Source organism: Nothobranchius furzeri, chromosome 2 (assembly GCF_043380555.1).
Source record: "Nothobranchius furzeri strain GRZ-AD chromosome 2, NfurGRZ-RIMD1, whole genome shotgun sequence".
Lineage (NCBI taxonomy): Eukaryota > Metazoa > Chordata > Actinopteri > Cyprinodontiformes > Nothobranchiidae > Nothobranchius > Nothobranchius furzeri.
This window is the reverse complement of record NC_091742.1, coordinates 96,103,794-96,118,315: the sequence shown is the minus strand read 5'-3', so window position 1 is coordinate 96,118,315 and position 14,522 is coordinate 96,103,794. Positions and strand designations below refer to the sequence as shown.

At 40.9% G+C, this 14,522-nt stretch overlaps 1 protein-coding gene and 1 long non-coding RNA gene across 2 annotated transcripts; one reads left to right on the top strand and one right to left on the bottom strand.

The window, feature by feature from the left end:
* Positions 1-2,207: 2,207 nt before the first annotated feature.
* Positions 2,208-4,395, bottom strand: LOC129154094 (uncharacterized). Its single transcript, XM_054733871.2, has 3 exons — positions 4,278-4,395; positions 3,247-3,687; positions 2,208-2,940 (listed from the first exon to the last, which is right to left on the bottom strand). Exons 1-3 carry the CDS (start codon positions 4,393-4,395, stop codon positions 2,771-2,773), a joined length of 729 nt encoding a protein of 242 aa, XP_054589846.2. The 3' UTR covers positions 2,208-2,770.
* Positions 4,396-12,336: 7,941 nt separating this feature from the next.
* Positions 12,337-13,646, top strand: LOC107396744 (uncharacterized). The gene is made up of 2 exons (XR_001574375.3): positions 12,337-12,680; positions 13,144-13,646. It is a non-coding gene; the product is annotated as an uncharacterized lncRNA (long non-coding RNA).
* The last annotated feature ends 876 nt before the right edge of the window (positions 13,647-14,522 follow it).

Here is a 14,522-nt window from a genome sequence, read left to right as displayed (position 1 = left end):
AGTGGTCATGCGTACCTACTGTTCTCTAAAACACCTTCAACACTAGCAGATACACATGCATGCACAAAGCCTCAACACCTGAAACAATCAACCCTCGACCGCCGCAGCGAAGATTGATGATTCTCTTCATCCAGATCCGTAGGTTGTTGTGGGTCTGAGATCACTTCCAAAGATTCATTCGTTTCTGACTGAACCCGTGGAAATGTGGGCAACAAAAAGCGATCCATCTTACCACTAGCTCTACCTTTCACTCGTTCGCAGGTGGAAAATGAGGTCAAAGGTTAACATCAATTTCCTGTTTTGGTTTAAGTTTTTAATATCTATATGATAATTTACTGATTGTTTTTGTTTTGTATGTTAAATATCATCACATCCACACGTTAAATTAAAATTAAATTCTAAAAAAACATATCTAATATTTACTTGGGGGTGCAATGACCAATCCAGGGGAAGCTAAAGCGCCCCCTAGCACCCCCGTGGCGCCGCCACTGGTAGGTCCCTGTTGCCTATTTTATGCATGTGTGTAGGTTGCAGTGTTGGATGTGAGGTGGTTTATAGCTGTAAAAGTGGGTAATTTGGTTTAGAATCTCAGAATATTTGAGTGTTGGTAAATCCCTCAAATGGCCACTAGAGGTCCTCCTTGTAACATGTCTGCCCTGGCAGTTTACCCAGAGGGGTTTTAGTTGGTGTGGCCATGTAGACTGGGTTGCTGGACCTGCTGATTATTATATTATTTTCTGTTTAGAGGGTTTTTGCTCCTTCTATGTGGTTGTATTACAACAAATGGGGCAGAATATATTTTATGTTAATCTGTTCTTCCTGTATTATTCTTTTCTTTCCTTTAGACCACACACTCACCTACCAACATCCCTGTTAACTCTGGGTAATTCTTAATGAGTTGAATACTCATTGCTCAGCCCTGCATCAGTGACTATGTTTACATGCAGCCAATATCCGGGTTATGATCGGGTTAAAGTCGGGATTCGGGTTTCTGAGTTGATCAGAATAACCCGTTTACAAGCATAAATAGAAAGAGTTAGCCCTAACTTGCATAACCCGATGTAAATGCGGACGTTGGGGTAGCGTCAGGACGTATGGACTACGTCCAGACGCAATATGCGTCATTTCCGGTTCTTCTTGTTCCGGTATCCGTGAAAACAACAACATGTTTCCCAGTTCAGAAGAGATAGCGACCGCGTTTGTTTGCGCTTTAGTTTCCTCGTCACTCCAAAAGTGTGGTGCTGTGCCGCGACTCACCATGTTGCTCCCAACTTGTTGTTTACTTCCGGTGTTCTGGCGCATACAAGACGTCTCGCTACTCAAAGAATCTGCCAGATCTGACGGAGGCGTGGTTTTGGTGGTGTTTGGTAAATCTGCCAACTTTTCATTCGACCGTAAACCAAAACATCCAAAGTATAAAACTATGCCCACGTCATCTTTAACGCCCGTTCAAAGCGTTCTAGAGAAGATGTCGGAGTGGCCAATCCGTAACTTTCCTCTTCAGCCAAAAGAACCAACGACAAGCTGGATAAAATCTGTTGCTGTTCCACCTGCTGCAACGGTTCCTTTCAGAATAAAAGCTGAACCATCACGGCCCAGGTTTGAGTCTTGTTAGATGCCAACAAAACCGTTGTGACCCGGAAGTATCTCACAGACTGGACTGATCGGCAAGTGCTGCTTTTCCTACCGGCTTCGGTTCCAGAGAAGGTCAACCTGGACCTCGACCTTCCTGATCTAACAGGGACTTCCACCAGGGTATGTAGATCGACAGAATGGTGTCGAATGTGTTTATGAATCTCCTAAAGCTTAGCGCAAAGACATCACCTTCATTTCCCGTCAGAACTAATCGCTTCTCCGGATTTGGTGGTTCTGAAATATTCACACACACACCATTCTCAGTCTTACCTCACCTTAGTTACACCACACATTTAGTGTTAAAGTTAGTCTAGTTTTAATTTGTTTGGTAATAAATCTTTAAACTTTTAAACTTGACTCTCTCATCTGTTGTCTCTGAGTGAATGTGAAGCTGTTATCTAATCCCTGCAATAAAAAGTTCCAATCTTCTGGTTTAAAATAACCTCACAGATCCATAAGGTGGATTTCATATTTACTATGGAATCTTTTGTCTTACGGCTTATTAAATAACATTCAACTCAATCCAATTCAAAAATACTTTATTAATCCCAGAGGGAAATTGATTGCTGTAGTAGCTCATAATAATAATAATAATCAAGTCATCAAAGAGTTGTTGTATATTACAATGGCTGTTGGCAGGAAGGATCTCCAGTGGCGGTCAGTGTTGCAGCCAAACTGAAGAAGCCTCTGACTGAAGACACTCTTCCGTTGTCGGACAGTCTTGTGAAGAGAATGCTCAGGGTTGTCCATCATTTTCTTGATTCTCTGGAGAATCCTTCTTTGCATTATCTCCTCCAGCGGTTCCGGAACATGTCATTTAAATCATTACAATCACAATGTGCAGAGGTTGGCCGCCGAGCCTTCTTCCGGTCGGCAGCCTGGAAATGAAAGCTAGGAATGGAAAAGACCAGAAGGATTCTGGAAAACCTGAGATAGTCCCGGTTCCAACGATGCTCGATGCCCAACCCACACGTCAGACAGTCAGTGTCTCCACCATTCATGATCCAGTCACCAGCGTCATGGCAACCAGGAGACAGAAAGTTCTGGTGACTGGAGCGCAGCAGGAGAGGACATGTCCCTAGGGACGAGCCGTAGACCTGCATCAGCTGATGTCGTCATGTCAGCGTCAGACCCGTCAGTAACACTGGAACTGGGGAGGGGCGGAGCTGCTCTCGGACACAAAATGTTTTGTTTTTTTCAATAATGTTTTGATAACAATAACCACCAAGACTATCCCAAGAGGGAGAAGAATCACTTTAAGAAAAAAGATGTCTACTCCACACTTGGCTCCTCCACCCATGTGACCTGTAGAACAGAAACATCTGGTTTTTTCTTTGATCTTCATCGGAAACGACAGAAACATGACACTCGAGTGTTATTTGGTCAAGTTTGTGTAGAGGCTTCGGGGACTCGACGCTCATTTATAAAACAACAACAACAACCATAATAACAAAGAGAAGCTGCAGCTATAACAGAGTTCCTACTGAACTTCTGCCTCAGGTTGAAACTGATCATTAAAACTTGATAAATAATCATTTCATTTTCTATTTTACCTGCAGCAGCTTCTTTATTATTTCTTTATTCTAACAGTGTTCCAGAGGAAAGACTCACCTGTAGGAACGATCGTCACATTAACCAGGTGACGCTGTATGGTTTGGTTCCCTGGTTCAGTAGAAAGTTTAATAACCACATTATAGATGCCGGTGTCGTTGACCGTGGTGTTGGACAAGATGATGGACAGGTTTCCGAGCCTCATCTGAGGATCAGCTGGCCTCACTCGGCCCCTAAACTGTCCACTCTGGTACGGATATAAGCGTCCATCACTGTAGAACCACAGGTACTGCTGTCCATCCAGGTGGACCTTGGCCCACTTCCACATAGAAATGTTGGTGTTCTGGGGCTTCATGTACTTCAGGAGAACATCCATTCCTTCTTCTGCCTGGATCTCCTCTGGCTCTGAAACAAACAGCAAACCTGTGGTGTGAAGGAGAACAAAAGGTGGCTTTTCACCGATAAAAGAGCCGTGTTGCAAACATTTAGTCTTTTTGTGTCCTGATGAAATGATTAACAGGTGCGGAGTGGCAGCAGAGGAAGAGTTTAGGCTCAGAGCTGCATATGCATGTGTGTGTGTGTGTGTGTGTGTGTACGTGCGTGCGTGCGTGTGTGTGTGTGCTCTTTATCCATAAACCAACGTTTTTGCCCAAATACACAATAAAGCTCAAATCCAAACAGAAATGTGTTTACTTTATTAATTAAACAGAAACATAACAGTAAAGTCACACATGCACATGTCAGCTACTAGCAGCTAGCTACAGGTGAACATGTCAGCTACTAGCAGCTAGCTACAGGTGAACATGTCAGCTACTAGCAGCTAGCTACAGGTGAACATGTCAGCTACTAGCAGCTTGTGCAAAAGGCCCCATAGTTTTGAGTTCTCCTTTCTATTCTGTTCAGTTGTTCACTTGTAGTTGCTTAGAGTGACCTGTAGAGGTCACCCCACCACTTTGGATGGGAGAGGTTTTGGACAGGTGGATACGTGGGTGAGATCTATATGAGTGTGTTCGCTCCGATTACCAGAAGAGAAGTGGTCATTTCGTGAGAAGTGTGCATTACTGAGCAACAGACCACACACACACCTGTACCTAGACTTTTATGTAACACCTGCTCCTCCAACAAGCCTGTTACCTTTGACTGTGTGGAGGCAATACAAGCATTTAAACCATCCTGGGTGTCTTTGGTGTCTTCTTCCTGAATCGCCATCCGGGCCTAGAGTAGTGTTCTGGCCGACACTCCGGGGAGTGGCAGCTGCAAACCGGAATCAACACCTTACAGTCCTCCCCTTCCGGGTTATCTACCCAACACAGCTAGCTACAGGTGAACATGTCAGCTACTAGCAGCTAGCTACAGGTGAACATGTCAGCTACTAGCAGCTAGCTACAGGTGAGCTAGCAGCTAGCTACAGGTGAACATGTCAGCTATTAGCAGCTAGCTACAGGTGAGCTAGCAGCTAGCTACAGGTGAACATGTCAGCTATTAGCAGCTAGCTACAGGTGAGCTAACACGGACTGGTTAGCCCAGCAGGTGTCGTGCCCTGATTTGTTCCCATATCTGACAGGTGTGGGTCTTAAAACAAGCTTTAATAGATGCCAGGTGTTTCCTGCGCTCAAACGAACAATGTAGCTGTCGCAGTTAGATGTGGTTATTTTAGTAACATAAAATTATAACTCAGACATTAATGCACATTCAGATAAATATAGAAAGACATAGCTGCCAGTTCAATATACTTATTCACACACACACACACACACACACACACACACACACTCTTGTATTTGTACCCATGTTAGGACTTTGTATTGACTTCCATTCATTTTATTGAGTCCACTATGCCTAACCCAAACCCTTACCCTAACCAGTGTATTCCTAAAGTTATCTGTAACAAAAACTCATTTCACATCTTATCTGTAAACCTCATCCCTAGGGAGTACTCCGTATTAGGACCGGGTTTTGGTCCTAACAAGGACCATCAGTGGTAAGAAGGTTAGTAAATATCCCAAATCCGGTCTTCACAAGGGTACAAACAAACAAACAAACAAAGAAACAAAGAAACAAACTAAGAAAGAAAGAAAGAAAGAAAGAAAGAAACAGACAGACAGACAGACACAGAGGTGTTCTGTAATCGGTGTGGTGCATTTTCATGATCATGCCTTTTGATAACAGTTTGGTATACTTTCATAGGCTGAGGCTGTTAGGCAAGCAGGATGGAAGTGAGGACACATCTTTCATGTGTTTAAATCTGTATATTTCATTAAAATTAATTCTAAGCCGATTATGATTTAGACCTATTTTTCAGCAGTTTTCATAATTCTAGAGGACAGACCTGCTGCACACAGCTGGGTAAAACAGGGCAGTTTTATTATATTTCATACCTAGGTAAGGCACACATGTGTATCCTATGTACTCTGCTGTAATAAGATAACCTCAATGCTTTAGAGCCATAGACATGAAGTCCCACAGTGTGATAAATGCAACAAGATCTATAAGTTCACTTCTTACGTTTTGCAGTTTTTAATCAATGAAACAAAAAAAAAAAAAAACGTTTGCAAAACAGGACAGAGTGGCGCTAAGTTCTTATTTTCTAAAAAAAAATAAAAATACAAAAAAATCCACAAAACAGCTGTTCTGTTGGTGGCTGCACTTAACAAGGGAAACCGGTTTGCTGCTAAATGAAATAGTCGCGTGACCATTAAACAAGCGCCGCACAGGTGGCGCCAAATCATCAAAAAAAATAAATCAAATATTTCCACGGTTAAATCAAACAAATGAAAACGAATAACCACATCTAACTGCGACATTAGGATGTTGTAATTACAATAAACACTGTTGTGGGCTGTCGCTGCAGCAGGGAGAAATCTGGTTTATTCTTTAGGTTTAACCCGTCAACATTCACTCATTCATTTCCAGTGTTGGGAACGTTACTTTTAAAAAGTAATTTGTTATAGTTACTGATTACTTTGTCAAAAAAGTAACTCAGTTACTAACTGAGTTACAAGATTATAAAAGTAACTAATTACCAAGAAAAATAACTACTTAGTTACTTTTTTCATTAAAGCATGCAAGAATTACTACAATAGTGAAATATAAATGAGTAATGACAGGAACATAATAAAATGTATGTCCAAATGTTTTTATAAACCTGAATAATTTAAATAAATAAGCACCTAAATCCTACCTGTCTGACAGATTTCATTTTGTAAATGTACATGACAAATCGTCTTCATACTCCAGGGTTACTTGCGGAGTACCACAGGGTTCAGTGCTTGGACCAATTCTTTTTAATATGTATATGCTCCCAATTGGTAAAATCATTAGACAGCATGGGATAAACATCCACTGTTATGCTGACGATACTCCGTTATATTTATCCATCAACCCTGATGAACCTAATCGGTTGGGTAGATTACAGGCTTGTCTTGAGGACATAAAAAATTGGATGACTCTAAACTTTTTGCTTTTAAATCAAGACAAGACGGAAGTTCTCGTCTTTGGACCAGAAATCCAGAAAAGGAAATTGCTTAGTCAATCACCTGACCTGAATGGCATTACATTAATCTCCGAGAACAAAGTAAGGAACCTTGGTGTTATCTTTGACCAGGACATGTCATTCAAATCCCAGGTTTAACAGGTTTGCAGGATTTCCTTTTTCCACCTTCGGAATATTGCTAAGATTAGAAGCATCCTTTCCAGGAGTGATGCTGAAAAACTAGTTCATGCATTTATTACATCAAGACTGGATTACTGTAATTCATTACTCTCAGGAAGTCCACAGAATGTAGTTAAAAGTCTTCAGCTTGTCCAAAATGCTGCAGCTAGAGTTCTGATGATAATTAAAAAGAGAGATCATATCTCTCCTGTCTTAGCTTCCCTACATTGGCTACCTGTTAAATTCAGAATAGATTTTAAGATCCTTCTTCTCACATATAAAGCTCTTAATAATCAAGCTCCATCATACATCAGTGACCTGATTGTTCCATACGTTCCTAACAGTGCACTTCGCTCTCAGACTGCAGGTCTACTGGTGGTTCCCAGAATATCTAAAATTAGGATGGGAGGCAGATCTTTTAGTTATCAGGCTCCTCTCGTGTGGAACCAGCTCCCAGCTTTAGTCCGTGAGGCAGACACTTTGTCTACATTTAAGAATAGGCTTAAAACATTTTTATTTGATAGGGCCTATGGTTATAATTCAATTCAATTCAATAATTCAATTCAATAATTTATTTCACTCAAAGTTTAAATATACAAACTTCAAATCAGAATATAAGCATTCAAGTGACATAGGGGGAGGAAGAAGAAAAAATCTTTTATGACCTACCCCCCTTTAACTAAGACAAGATAAATAACAAAAAGTACAAAATAGCCCTATACACAAAAAATAAACCGCTCTCTTACTTCCACAAATAATATCACTACTAAAACATTAATCCTCCATCCTCAACTCACCAAATCATACGATTTTAGCATTTTATCTTTATACATTTTTTTGAATTGATCAGTAGTTGTACATTTTTTTAAATTCATCATCCAGGTTATTCCATAATTTCACACCATATATTGAAATACACATTTGCTTTAATGTAGTACGAACAAATATCCTTTTAAACTCAGAATGGTTTCTTTCTACTCTTATCATTTTTTGGGATTAAAACAAAGAACCTTTGTAGATTAGTTGGCAGCAAATTATTTCTAGCCTTAAACATAATTAGTAAAATTTTCAATTTAACTAAGTCTATGAATTTCATAATTTTAGATAGAACAAAATATTTGTTAGTATGTTCTCTCGGATTTGCTTAGAATTCGCAAAACTTTCTTCTGTAACAGAAACAAAGGAATAGTGTTTGTTTTATACGTATTGCCCCAAACCTCAATACAATAAGTTAAGTATGGTAAGATAAATGAATAATATAGTGTCTGAAGCGTTGAAATTTCTAGAAAACCTTTGACTTGGTTTAAAATTCCAATACTTTTGGGTATTTTTTGTTTCATATATTTTATATGGGATTTCCAAGTAAGTTTATGGTCCAAGAGAACCCCAAAGAATCGGACTTCATTTACTCTATCAATTAAAAAATCATCAATAGACAACGTAACTAAATCATTAGTTTTTCTGTTACCAAAAACCATGAATTTTGTTTTATTCCAATTGAGAAATAATTTATTGTCATTATACCACTTCTTAAGTTTAGTCATTTCACAAACCATATTTTGAATAATAATTTCAAAATCATTTCCAGAACAAAATATATTCGTGTCATCAGCAAACAATATGAACTGTAATACTTTGGACACATCACAAATGTCATTTATATATAGAATAAAAAGCTTAGGGCCCAACACTGACCCCTGTGGGACACCGTGTGTAATCTCTAGTGAATCTGAAATTACATCATCTAACTGTACAAATTGATTTCTATTGGTCAAATAACTACTTAACCAGTCATGGGCGATTCCACGTATCCCATAATCCCTCAGCTTGGAGAGTAAAATACTGTGATCTATTGTGTCGAATGCCTTTTTTAAATCAATAAACAACCCCACTGTATATTGTTTTTTTTCTATTGCTGATGAAAGTTCTTCATTTAATTCCAATAAAGCCAGGGATGTAGATTTATGTGATCGAAACCCATACTGACTCTCACTCAGGAGGCTTTCCTTCTCAATAAAGTTATCTAGTTTCTGAACAAACCATTTCTCAAGCACTTTAGAAAACTGGGAAAGCACTGAGATTGGTCTATAATTATCAAGATTATGTCTATCACCATTTTTAAATATTGGAATTACTTTTGCAGTTTTCATTTTTTCTGGAAATGTACTACTCTGAACAGACAAATTACAGATATAAGTGAATGGTTTAACAACATAATCAAGTTTTCTTTACAATCATTGTTGGAAAGGCCACCAGGTGGCACACTTGCGCTCTCTCACTCTCAGAGCAGAGCTGACGACAGTGCAGAGGAGACCACCGAGCTGAGCAGGCGGTGAAGCATATGAGACAGCAGAGTGGAGAGTTGTACTAAGCTAGTTCCCAGGTTAAGTCAGTTTTGTGTGCGTGAATGACTGCTAAGTAAGTAGTCCTTTGTTTACTGGACCTGCTTACATAATGTGTTAGGAATAAGTGTTTACCTCGTGGTGTTCTGGAATGTTCTCGTCATAGTTATGCTTGATAGTTCTGTCATGAATCCGCACTGCCTTATTGTATGAGTGTAGGTCCCTGTTGCCTATTTTATGCATGTGTGTAGTTTGCAGTGTTGGATGTGAGGTGGTTTATAGCTGTAAAAGTGGGTAATCTGGTTTAGAATCTCAGAATATTTGAGTGTTGGTAAATCCCTCAAATGGCCACTAGAGGTCCTCCTTGTAACATGTCTGCCAGGCAGTTTACCCAGAGGGGTTTTAGCTTGTGTGGCCATGTAGACTGGGTTGCTGGTCCTGCTGATTATTACATTATTTTCTGTTTAGAGGTCTTTTTCTCCTACTATGTTGTTGTATTTGAACAAATGGGGCAGAATATATTTGATGTTAATCTGTTCTTCCTGTATTATTCTTTCCTTTAGACCACACACTCACCTACCAACATCCTTGTTAATGTTAAAGAGTAGAATACTCATTGCTCAGCCCTGCATCATTGTTCTGCGTGCCCCTGTGCATTGCTGTTGCTACTCCTGTTCACCTGAGAATAAAGAGGTCAAGTTGAAATAAAGCCTGAACCTGTGTTCTTACCGACACCCCAGGAAGACACCCTTTAACTCCCTCCCTGATACAGTCCATCTACCTACTAACAATCTAACAATCATCATGTCAATCTGTGGATGTTTTATTTTTAGTTTTCCTAACTATCTTCAAAAATTCATTTTCACTTACATCCCCTAAAAACATGGACTGTAAATTTTGCTCCCTCCTTGTATTTTTCCAGCTTCATTAGTTTGTTTCCAGAGATTTGGCCAAACTTGGTCCTATGTTTACAAAAATGAATTAAGTTCATTTACCACCTCCGCTTTATCCCTCCAGATCTTATCTCCGTTAGTAAAGAAATCTGGATAACGGGCATGCTGAGACCTGGATCTTATGACACTATTCAGAATTCTCCGTGTTCTTTTCATGTCACCTATGCTTTCCTTCAGCCTTAAATTATAATGATCTTTTTTTGCTTGTCTTATTAATGATGTCAATTTATTTTTGTGTATTTTGTACTTCATTTCTGTGGCTTTGGTTCGGTACCTGACAAAATCTCTGTATCATTTGTTTTTCCTTTTACAAGATTTTAGTAGTCCCTTAGTTAGCCACGGTTCTACATTCATAATTCTCTTTTTTCTACGGACAACTACAGGGCAGTTCTTATCATATAAAGATTTATATGTTTTTAAGAGCGTATCATATGCCACGTTCACATCCTTCACATAAACCCCACTCCTGTTCTCCTTCAACAAGTCATTACAAAATGCTGTTATAGCGTCCTCTGTCCTTATTCTAACATGTTTTATCTGATCTAACTCCTTAGGTTTTTTGAATACACTTTTATGTATTATAAAAATTGGTAGATGATCACTTATATCACTAATTAGGAGACCACTGTTAGCTGTCTTCTCAGCTTCATTCGTATAAATATTGTCTATTAATGGAGCACAGGTACTGGTGACTCTAGTAGGCTGAGTGATCACAGGATATAAACTCCTGCTGGACATCACATCCATAAAGTCTCTAGTCATTTTGTTTCTCTGGTTCAGTTAATCAATATTGACATCTCCACATATTAACCAGGATTTGTTGTCATTTAATCCATCTATGAGAGCTTCACATCTTTCATTAAAACATTGTAAATTGGAGCCAGGTGTTCTATATATACAGGCTACTATAATGTTTCTAGTTTTTTCCATTTCTATTTCAACAGCTACTGCCATGGAAGTCCAGTATTTTACACTTCAAGGCACTTTTGACGTACAGTGCAACCCCTCCACCTTTTTTCTTTCCTCTGTTTGTATAAAACAAATGGTACCCTACCATATCAAAATCTGGACCCTTTTCTTCATTTAACCATGTTTCAGATAAATATAATCTGATGTTAGCCTAAATCAGGACAAGTGGGGGAGTAGAGGGAGGTGGAGTGTACAGTCGGTAAAGACGGCTCTCCCTTGCCCTGCCTCCATCTAAATAGGATAGATTATCCAGAGTTATCTCTGTAGTTATGCTGCTATAGGCTTAGACTGCTGGAGGATACACTGACCACTTTCCACACTCTACTGCTTTATTCTACAGTCTGCTCTTTAACTGTATTATTTTGTGCAATTTCAGCTGTTAACTTTATTTTCTCTGTAAGTTTTTCTCCCCAGAAGAAGCTACAATGATGTTCTGCTGAGCTGTGGTGGCCTCATGGAGGGGGCCATCGACTAGCACGCTGCTGCTAACCACTTAAACATTCCCCCTCTCCTGATAATAACTTTATGCTTTCCTTGATTTTTGATGTGCCAATACTAGTTTACCCGTTTAATTATAGATCCACAAGGATAAATACAATAAAGTTTATCTCTCACCAAATAGAATATTTACTAAGACATCACAATGTAACTATAGACACATTACGTGCGTGCGTGCGTGTGTGTGTGTGTGTGTGTGTGTGTGTGTGTGTGTGTGTGTGTGTGTGTGTGTGTGTGTGTGTGTGTGTGTGTGTGTGTGTGTGTGTGTGTGTGTGTGTGTGTGTGTGTGTGTGTGTGTGTGTGTGTGTGTGTGTGTGTGTGTGTGTGTGTGCTCTGTCTTCTCGATCCCCAGTGAGTCGTGGAGGATGGCTGCTTATACTGAGCCAGGATTCTCTGGAGGTTTCTTCCTGTTAAAAGGGAGTTTTCCTCTCCACTGTCGCTGCATGCTTGCTTAGTATGAGGATTGCTGTATAGTCACTGGTCACTGACACTAGCCAGTGACTTGATGCAATTTGCTGGGTTCCTCATATAGGAAACATTTCTGATTGACTTAATGAACTGTGAATTGGAATGTTTATTATGTGAAGTACCTTGAGACGACTCTTGTTGTGATTTGGCGCTTTATAAATAAACTTGAATTGAATAATTTAAATAAATAAGCACTTAACAGTAGGAACTACTAACAGGAACATTACACTAATCTAGACTATTAAAAGGTCACTGTGTGATATCATTTATCATCATTATCATCTAACCCTCCTCTGTAGTTGTTAAAACAGCAGGTCAGCAAATCCTGAATTATCTAAACTACTCTGGTTGCTATAGTAACCGCTGCTGGTTTGACATAGAGTAACATCTGGAATGAAGACATCTGGCAGGCTGGAGTTGATGCCTCCACCTGCAGTTCCTCTGAGTGACGTCAGAGAGCGCCGCCGAGCTGTAACCGGAAGTACAGGCTGCGGGAGAGCGGATGTAAACAAACCGAAGCGGAGCGGCTTTGGGCTCGTCCGGTTGAGTTGAGGCGCTCAGGAGGAGATGGAAACGGCCAGCAGACGAACTCTGGACCGGATGTGTGCTCTGGTAAAACTTCATCACCTGTAATCGTCTGTTTAACGGCAGGTAGCTGCTAGTTAGGCTAGCGTTAGCCTCAGAGGGATGGCAGAGGAAACATGGCGGATGGATTTAATATCCTTCATGACCGTTAACAGCTGATTAGTCTGGAGCTCCGCCGGGGTTCGAAGTCGGTTCTGGTACCAAATGTTTGTGTAGTTTAAAATCAGACCGATCCGAGCCGGAACCTCAGCTGGTCCTCTGGTTTCTGCTGTTAGAGGCCCGGTTCGCTTCTCCTCAGGTTCAGTTGACCGGTTCAACTGGTTCTGGTCTCTAGACCCAAACCTGGCCCATCCCTTGAGTTAGGAAGGTTTTAGGGTTCTGGTGCTGGAACCAGACATGACGGAAACATCAGCCAAAGTCTGAAGAGGAACCGGGTCAGACCAGGTTCTCCGGTTCTGATCCGAATAAATAAAAGTTTCTCCTCCTGCAGGTCTTGGCGGCGGTGGTGGTCTTGTCCTGGTCCTACGTCATCTACGCCAGCAGGACAGCAGCTGATTGGCTGTTGGAGGGAAGGACTGCCCTCCTGCAGGGCTCCTGACACTACCTGGTACACCTGGGTCAGAACCATGCCTCCTGCTGAAGAGGGTCCAGTCTAAAGGGACTCCTGGTTCAGAGCAGGTCCAGACCCACAGCTGTCTCATGGTCCTGCTGCTGCAGCCCAGAAGGATCGCAGGTGGCTGAAGATCCAGACCGTACCTAGAGGTTCTGATCAGACCGACGTGCTAACGGCTAGGGTGTGTAGGGTCGTCTGACATCAGATCATGACCAGATTATAGTTTCCTGCTGAGCTGAGGTGGAAGTCCAGCAGGACTTGGACTATAACGGAACAGTCCAGCAATCCTGATGATAGAACATCTGACAACGCTGTGAGAGCAGCTGCTGCTGCAGCTTCATGATGTTGTTTATCAATAAATAAACACGAACTGTACAATGTGTCTGTGAAGGTTCTCAGTCATCCAGGTCATTGTAGTCTAAGGAGCTTTGAAAGAAAAGCGTCTGGACTTCTTTGAGTTTCACCTCTCATCCGAGAGGCTTCTTCAGTTGACCTAAGAACTTAGAAAGAAGCCTCTCGGATGAGAGGTGAAGCTCAAAGAAGTCCAGACGCTTTTCTTTCAAAGCTCCTTAAACTGTACAATGTAAACATCTGTAACACCAACACCCACCAGCAGGTGGAGCTAGATGTCCTGCAAATGGGAGAGAAGCTCCAGAAAGTTCAGATTTATTCATCGTCCTCATCACTGGTGGGTTTACTGTGTGTGTGTGTGTGTGTGTGTGTGTGTGTGTGTGTGTGTGTGTGTGTGTGTGTGTGTGTGTGTGATCAGGTGCAGAGGAGCTGTCTTTGATGATCTCCTCTCATGTGTAAATGTCCCCAAATGAATGGGTGAGTGAGAAAGGACGAGCGAGGCAGAAAGAGAATGAGGATGGAGAGAGAGAGGGGTTGAACACTCATTCTATTAACACACACACACACACACACACACACACACACACACACACACACACACACACACACACACACACACACACACACACACACACACACACAGCTGTGATCTGTAATTAAAACTTCAGATGAAACATGAATCTTTAACCACAGAATAAATCATCTGGACTTTCCTGTTTTTAACCGTGAAATAAAAGCTTCTCAGGAACAAACAGGAAGTGAATGTTCTGATCTGACCCACGATCGGAGGACGGATGAATGTTTAGAACAAAACCTACAGAAAAGCTTGAAAACAGGACTTACTGATCACCACCAGAGGAGTTAATGTTTATTCTAATCTGGTAGATTACATGGGTCATGTTTGG